At 43.4% G+C, this 8,914-nt stretch overlaps 1 protein-coding gene across 1 annotated transcript in view; it reads left to right on the top strand.

Annotated features, from left to right (window-relative positions):
- Positions 1 to 307: 307 nt before the first annotated feature.
- mtnr1ba (melatonin receptor type 1Ba) overlaps positions 308 to 8,914 on the top strand; it is a gene marked incomplete at both ends in the record, with an annotated part of 40,579 nt that continues 31,972 nt past the window's right edge. Inside the window, one exon of the mRNA XM_079731751.1 lies at positions 308 to 575. Coding sequence (XP_079587877.1) covers positions 308 to 575 — 268 coding nt within the window. The remainder of the gene's footprint in view (positions 576 to 8,914) is intronic.

The raw sequence follows: 8,914 nt of genomic DNA, 5'->3' as shown, positions 1-8,914 counted from the left end.
TCCACCCTCCGCCTCGACACGGACCATAAGTCCAGGGCCAGCATCTCCCCGCTCCGCGTTGCTGTCAGGACCGACTGGCGGAGAGCCGCCGCGGCTCACAGCCATCTGATGATGCGCGCAACCCCCCAAGATTTGGGTTCAACGACTGGGCGCCAGAGGAAACGCACAGCCAGACCCCGGCCGCGGACAACTACACTGAAGGAGATATCTATGTAAATGTCACGTTAAAAGCTGACACGTTCCCGATTCCGTCTGGCCACCATCGGGCACGCTCGCCTCCTGTCCGATTCACCACGTTGGAGTTTGAATGAGGGGTCCGGCGGTCATCAACGCAAACAACTCCCACGTTCTTTTTTCGTTCGAAATGCCAGACAATGTTTCATTCCTCAGGAATCGCACGGACCTGGGACAGGAAAGCGGCGGGGGGAGGCTGCTGGGGCCGGCGGGGGCAGCGCGCCCGGCCTGGGCTATCACGCTTCTGGCCAGCGTGTTGATCTTTACCACCGTCGTCGACGTCCTGGGCAACTCGCTGGTCATCATCAGTGTGTTTAGGAACCGGAAGCTCAGGAATGCTGGTAGGTACCCCACAGGATAGGTATGTTGCGAACCATAACAATTTATGAACAGTTTTATTTTGGATGTTATCAATTTGTGTCGTTATCTGTGTGTGTGTGTGTGTGTGTGTGTGTGTGTGTGTGTGTGTGTGTGTGTGTGTGTGTGTGCGTGCGTGCGTGCGTGCGTGCGTGCGTGTGTGTGTGTGTGTGTGTGTGTGTGTGTGTGTGTGTGTGTGTGTTTGCGTAACGACCAACAATGTTTCACAAAAATGGGACAAGTTTAATCATGGTCCGATATGTTTTTAAATGCACTGTATTTACATTATGAAGAACATTATGAGATAGGTGATCTGGAGGGTTACCAGGACCCCAGATCAAATCCACCACTGCAGGTAGAAGCTGTGATGTTTCCATATTTTGGCGCCACGCTTCTTTTGAATCAGTGAAGCGTCCCATTCACAATCATTAGCGCTCCGTCACGTGCACGTGGACTGGAGGATATTAAGTGTGAATGAAACACTTGAATGAACGCTTTTTATTCAAAGTGTCTATCACGCGCTCGCAGTAGAATCATTATGCGCGAAGGGGGAATAATGAATGAATGTGCGTGCGTGCTGCAGATCAGATATGGAAAACAGCTGTCATGGCATGATTGATTGGTTTCAGTTTACAGTAGGACTATTTTGGTTGGTCTGAGTTTCCGGGGATCATAGTCGTATGATGATATGATGATCAACCGGAAAACAACAACATTGACATTGTCAGTTCTCACCTGTCCCATATAGGCGTTTGCGTTTGCGCGCGGCTGTGAGTGCGTGTGCGTGCGTGTGTATGTGTTTGTGCGTGTACGTGCGTGCGCGCGCGTGATCAACCAAGCGTAAGATAACAGCGCCGAGATGTTTTTATTTATGCCCCCAAGTATGACATTTCTACAGACGCGGAGGATTTCAAATAGATTCCCCAGTGTAAGCCAAAATAATAAGAAAAGGCAAGCAAGACCCCGGTCGTGTCAACAGTTTGACTCTAGTTCCACAACATGCCCCAAAGACAAAGTATAGGCCTATATGTATAAAAAAAAACAAAAAACGAAATCAGTCTGTTCTCCTTTTTTAATATTCCTTTGATTATAATTTTCAATGTCATGGTTTGTTTTATTATGTCCCAGTGTACTCGGACAGTACGGGAAAGTGAAACACACACAGCCTTTTATATTTTGTATATTTCTCCATTTGGAGGAATGTCGAATAGCGTGACATGCGGGCAGTTATTTCCAGGCAGGTCGAGCTGCTGTTCAATTTTTAAAGCCCTGTATGATATACTGAAGCCCGCCGGGCATTGCGGATGGCGCAGAGCCCTGCAGCTCTCTCCATCCCGGTTGCGTGGTCCTCTAAAGGCGCTCGTTAAGCTGTCCTGATCAACCAATGCGCTCCGCTGGTTTTAACGCGCCCACAGAGGCGCCATCCTGATACTTGCAGCCTAAGATACAGCGTGGTGACCCCAGCACACATCAAACCCCCCACACTGTAAACGTTCTTGCATGCATATAAAGACCCCAACATCCTAAACACCGACGTGCCCATTCCGATGTTGATATTAGCAGTATACCACTTGGCAGTTTTTGTTTCCTTTACAAAATGTATTGCCTAAATTACAATATTTTCAGCAAGGATACGTTAAATCAGTATGGTATTATGATATATGGGTAAGTAGGCCTATTTTGAGAATCGCTGTAAACCTTCCTTGTGGCAGGAATGCCAAATGGTAGAGATGTCATCCAAAGGGGTTTCAGAGCAAACGTTCACCGCCTCCGGCAGTTATCTGGGAGCAGGCTCACCTACACCATCTTGTTAAAAGCCTACTCCCTCAAAGTTGAATGCCTCATACATATAAACAAGAATTGATTAGCTTGCCTCTCACACTTGCATGGCCTTGTCCAAAAAAACGAAAAAGACCAAAGTAAAATCCACAAAGAGTGTAAAAGTACAGCTTGAAGTAGTTTTACACTCTTGAAGGGTGCTTAGTTGGAAGTTTAGTACTACTTTTGTACTGTATGCTTTCACCTTTACCTCTGGTCTTTAGCAATGATCTACTCTAAGAAATGTGTTCATAGGCTCCCCTTACTCTCCTCTCGTTGCTTATTCTCTCACTCTCCTCCTCTCCTTTCTCTTCTTCCCCCTCTTCCCAGTCTTCTCCCCTCCACTCCTTTTCATATTCTCTTTCAACTCCTTGCCTGTTCTCTCACTTTCCTTTCTTTTCTTCTCCCCTCTTCTCTTCCCTCTCCTCTAATCTCCTCTCCTTTCCTTAAGCTCCCCTCTCGCTGCCTTTTCTCTCTTCTTCTCTCTTCCTCCTACTCCCCTCCTCTTCCCCTTCCGCTCCTCTCATGTCCTTTGCTCCCCCCTCCTCTTCTCTCCTCCCCTGTACTCACATCCACCTCCCACTACCTCTCCCCTCCTCTCCTCTCCTGTACTTTCCTCCACTTTCTTCTCCCCCCTCTTCTCCTCTCCTCTCCTGTACTCTCCTCCCCTCTCTCCTCTCCTCTCCTGTACTCTCCTCCCCTCTCTCCTCTCCTCTCCTGTACTCTCCTCCCCTCTCTCCTCTCCTCTCCTGTACTCTCCCCCACCTCCCTCACCCCCCTCCTCTACCATCCTCTCCTGTACTCTCCTGTACTCCCCCCTCCACCTCCCTCTCCCCCCTTCCCTTCCTTTCCTCTCCATATAGTGCATAGTAAATCCTCTGTGTTGTGAATATGTCAGGGCATGTGCAGGTGGGCACTCAGATGTTCAAATGCCACACTTCCATTAAGATCAGCACCCCTCCCCCCACCCACACAACCAACCCCATGAAGCACCTCCAATATCCACACCGGTACTCCACGCCTCTTATGTTTCACTGTCAACGCGGGCGAGCATCTCCCTTTACCATCGAGTCTCTTCCCGTGCATGTTTAGTATTCTCACGTTTCCTCTGCCTGTTTTCTTTTCTGCTATGTCCACAGAATGGATAATAACAATTTGAGAGTGTGTGTGTGTGTGTGTGTGTGTGTGTGTGTGTGTGTGTGTGTGTGTGTGTGTGCGTGTGTGTGTGTGTGTGTGTGTGTGTGTGTGTGTGTCAGAACCATTGAATGGTGCTGGATATAGAGTGGAGGTGTTGATAATTGGATGGGAATGGGGCTCTGCTTCTTCGAAGTTGGAAAGTGGAGCAATGCAGTAGGGTTGGGCGATCGGCTCTATTTCCATATTGCCCAATCGTGGTAATCCTAGATTGCCAATATATGATCCGATCGACAGGGCAGGGTTGGGAGGAGGGGGGGGGGGGGGGGGGGGGGGGGGGTTAAGTCAACTGCAAGCTGTATGATAAAAATAACTTGGTTAAACATTTATAAAAAAGTGAACAATTTAGTTAAAAGAATAAAAAGTGTAAAAAATATTGAATAGCAATGTCTCCTATCAAACAGTGACTCCCTATTCAAATCTTTAATATCACAATCCAAATCATAAACTCACTGATTACTACTCTTATGTCGTGCACAGCAACGTTTTGGTGAGCTGGCATTTGGAGAAAGGAGATACAGGGGGCCAAATCCATGGAAGATACGGCAAACCCAACAGATCATTCTGATTAAAGGGGCTGATAGGGTGGCTATTATGCTTCCCAAGAAACATCTTGAAATGCACAGTAGGGGGCAGATTGTAAAAATGTGATATTACTCTTCAAACAAGGCGCACATAGACTCCATCTAAAAACTGAGCTCTCCGCCTCCGGCCAATTATAACCAATCCTCGAACATTGAGTGATTGATATATAAAAAGAAACGTGCACAAGACGTGTTGGTCTGGAAATGCATCGCAATCAAACACATCTTAACATGAATATTTTGAAGGAGGCAGAGTGCTATTCAGGCAGAGACTATATGCATTCTGTTTTAAGAGTAAGTTCTGATAAAAAGCCAGTTCAAGCTGTCCTTACATCAGCGTAGGCAAAACTAATCGCAGATCATCCCTTCAATTGCAAATTGGCACAAATCTACATGCAGGTACTTGCATGGGACTGCAGAACACTCGCTTCACTATTGCAAAGCTAGGGGAGCTCACCCACTGGTTAGGGACGCACACTGACCTATCGTGGATGGAATATAGAGGGCCAGCCAAGAATGAATATCAGGAAAGAATCCGAGGAGAGTTCTGTCACGTTGCATTTTGATACCAAAGCAGAACAAGGGACCGTGATTGAGCACAATTTTCTCCTTGTTCAGGATGGTCAGGATGGTAATCTCACCAGTTTATTTTTCCTTTTATCATTTCAGTCTCTGTTGGCATTCACATTGCAAACTTCAATTACAAAACTCCCCGCACGAAATGTAGAGTGGAAAGGGGTCTAGTGGTCTAGTGGACTAGCGGTCGAGTGGTTGAGTGGGCGATTGGGCACGGAGTTTGATTCCAACCGGAAGGTTCCGGGACAGACCCGAACGTTGTTGTGATCTTGAGTAAGGGGACATCCTGTATGGAGTGGTTTCTCACACGATGCTCACTCTAGCTATCTGCATGTCTCCTCTCTCTCTCTCTCTCTCTCTCTCTCTCTCTCTCTCTCTCTCTCTCTCTCTCTCTCTCGTTTCCAAATTCTAAATCGAAAAAGCTTCATTGGCATGAGAACCAAACGTGAACATTATCAAATCAGGTGAAAGATTAGGAAGTTAAAATATAAAACGTTAATTTTCATACATAATAAATAGAATATTAAATACTAAATATATAAAAGTCAAAGCAGAGTATGCAGCAAGTATGCATAAAAAGTCCAGTATCTCCTATAAATAGATAAATTAAAGACACACTGTCCATGCATAACATTTACATTCAAGGCATTAATCAGATGCTTTTATCCAAAGCGACAATAAGTACATTTGTCAGAAGAAAGAGAAACAACAATATATCGCCGTCGGTTCATTAAAGATATTCATAGACACAAGTGACAAGCACTTACAATTGCAAGGTTAACCCATTCCCCGTACACAACAAAGATAGATAGGATAAGATGCTACACAATGCTAAGTACTATTTTTAAGTGCTAGAACGTACAACATACAATGGCCCCTATCTTGCACCCAGCGCAATTGACTTTCTACACCGACGCATGTATCCTTGCTAGTTTGCACCAGGCGCAAAGCAGATTTCCCCCCGCAGCAAACTTGTGCCCTGAGAGGCCTGTCGCCGAAAAGCAGAGGTGTGTTCCAGCGCAAATGATACCTGGTGCTATCTTACAGACCGATAAAGCAGTTGCGCAACTGACCGGCAAATACCTGGTCTAAGTCCACTAGCGGATAGCGCAGTTGGTGTTGCTATTTTGACGTACCATTGCGGGTCGGATCTGCAACATAAGCTTACACACCAGTAGGCTATACACAGCACAAACATGCAAACGATTTGCCTAAGTGAAATATTATGATGATAATGTGGATTGTGGAAACATTTCTTTTCAATATGAATGAACACTATGCCATGCGTTAAAAAAAAAATAATAATAATAATAATAATAATAATAATAATAATAATAATAATAATAATAATAATAAATTTAACTGCAAGCGGTGATTAACGGGGTCCGAGCAAAATTAAAAGTCAAGAACACACTAATGGAAGATATATAAATACAACATATAATTGTCATATTTAAGGAAAGATGTCCCACTTATAAAACCTGAACTTCAGCCTCATTCACATGGTCAAAATGTCTATTGATAAGCACATGACATCCAGGAAACTCCAAGCACACATTTCTCAAGTAAATTAAGGGCTTTCTTCAAAGCATATACCTGAAAAATCTTTGAGATTCCGGGGAAATTATACATTTGTAGTCAAGAACACTAAAGGAAGAAATATAAATATGACAGAGTTAATTGTGAAGGAAAAATGGTTAACGAAGAAGTTCCCCTTAAGGCCATACTGTGTCTTGGCAGACCGATTCTTTGAAACTAATGAGCCGGAATGTTGATTGCCTTGATGAATTTCAGGTGCTGTTCAATGTTGTGTTTCTTAAATGAGGGGGAATGATAGAATGTCATGTTTAGCTTGTTCATAATGCTCTAATCAGGCTTGAACTCTCAACCTAAGGATCACCAGTACACGTCATTATCCCGTTGAGCCACTGACATTCCCGAATTTAATGAAGCCACATACACATAGTGGAAATGTCGATTGATAAGCACACAACTTCAAGAGAACTCCAAGCACACATTTCAGAAGAGCATTAAGGGCTTTCTTAAAATAGTACAGATCTGAAAATTTGCACTGTTAACTGTATCCATGATATGATAGCCGTATGGTAGTTATAAAATAACAAAATGGTCACATAGGCAAAATGGGTTCAGACTGTGGACGTTTGGCTTTTCTATGAAATTGTGGGAAAAGTGAAAATTTTTAGAGCAGAATACCAGGGTGAAAAAGATGCATCTGATTTTAGAGATTAATATGATGAATGAATTTTGAGTCCAGGTCAATCTAGTAAGGAGAAATAAGGCTAGTTCATATTTTTTTATAAAATAGCGCCACCTCTGGGTGCAGTACCACAATTTGGGTTTATGGGTAGTGGGGGGTATTGGTATCCACCTAATAGTTTTATGTTTTTTTTATACAATAACAAAATGGTCATAGAAGAAAAATGGGCTAACTGCTCCAACTTTATTGGCCAATATTTCTCAAATTGAGCTAAATAAAACAAATTTTGTTTGATGATTTCTGTGAGGCTTGGTGTAAAGATTTTGTGTGGTGATTTTGGTGATTTTTTTTTGTAGCCTGTGAATCTTTTTATCATGTTTGGACTTAATATGAAATTGTGGAAAAGTACATTTTTTTAGGACATGAGACAAAGGGGTTTTATAGATGCATCTGATTCTAGAGATTAATATTATGAAATAATTTTAAGTCCAGGTCAGTCTGGTGAGGAGAAATAAGCCAAATCATGATTTTTTACAATAGCCCCACCTTTGGGTGCAGTACCACATATTTGGGTTTATGGGCAGTGGAAAATTGAAAATTTTCGACTTACGGTATAGGCTGCAGTATGACTTTTACAGAATTTGAGGAAAAAAAAAACGTTACAGAAACAATAGGGGACCTAGCAGCTTCGCTGCTCAGACCCCTAAATAATTAACTCGAGCAAAGTAGCCTATATCCCAGCCTTCCAAAACAAAATCTTGTTTTAGGGTAAATGATAACGTTGGTTAAATTATTTGGGAAAGAACAGCTAAAAAAGCGGTAATCAGTTGTATTTAAATCAATGCATCTGCAAGCGCCGTACAGCAAACACATATTTTCTTGACACAGACATCGTGTACAAGCCCATAACCTTTAGGATTGATGAGTATTTGATCGTGAGAAAACATTGTTTTACCGCAAGTGAGTGTTAAAAAGAAAGAATGAATGCGGGCAAGCGTGTGTGTATGCGTAAAAGAATGAATGGATGCGGGCGCGCGTGTGTGTGTCCATCTGTTTAAACACACGCAAACTAAACACGTAATGAATAATACAGTCCATGGCAATGTATATTAACGGGGGGACACATGCATATTAGGAACACAAGTCGATAACGATAATGCATACAATACAGGTAGGAAACAATGTTTGTTAATATATTCCGTCTATCATTAAATAGACCAACAGTTACCGAATATCATGTGTGTTAAGTTTTCTTTGCTGAAATTTATTTGATGACTCAGTATTTCTGAAGTTGTGGAAGAAAGTGCTTTTCCTTGTGTAATTTAGGCCATATTATTAGGCCATAAACTGAGCCATTTGAAGTTTGAAATCCATGTGGTCATGCATCTGTCTCATCGGAGACTGCAAACACGCTGTCAAAATATCAACTCGTCAGGTTCAAATGCGCTCATGGCTCTTAAAGGGGATGGGAGATGGCACTCTCATTGGTTTATTGCACGTTACGCCCAAACCACACCTACGGGTAATTAGGCTACTTCAGGGCAACCCTTTTTAGATTTGCATCGGGCGCAAGAGTCATTTATCCGCCGGTATAATAGCAACATCGCCATAGAACCGCCCACAAAGCTACTTGCGTTTGGCGCTTCTCACTTGCATTTCAGGCTGTCAAAATAGGGCCCAATAAGTGCTTACATTATGCGCCAGGTCATACAATAAGTGCTTAAGATGGGTGTTTTTAGGAGAGTTAGGGAGGAGAAGGGATGAGGGGTAAGGGAGGAGGCTATGCAGAGTCCAAGTGAACTCTGAACAAGTGAGTCTTCAGTCTCTTTCGGAAACTGATGAACGACTCTGTGTTCCTGACATCGGCTGAGAGCTCGTTCCACCATTGCGGCGCTGAAACAGAGAAGTTGTTGTGAGTTGTGTCTTTGTTGTT

This window comes from Pollachius pollachius (assembly GCF_949987615.1).
Source record: "Pollachius pollachius genome assembly, chromosome: 3".
Classification (NCBI taxonomy): domain Eukaryota; kingdom Metazoa; phylum Chordata; class Actinopteri; order Gadiformes; family Gadidae; genus Pollachius; species Pollachius pollachius.
The sequence above is the reverse complement of the archived record's forward strand: the minus strand, read 5'-3'. Positions and strand labels throughout refer to the sequence as shown.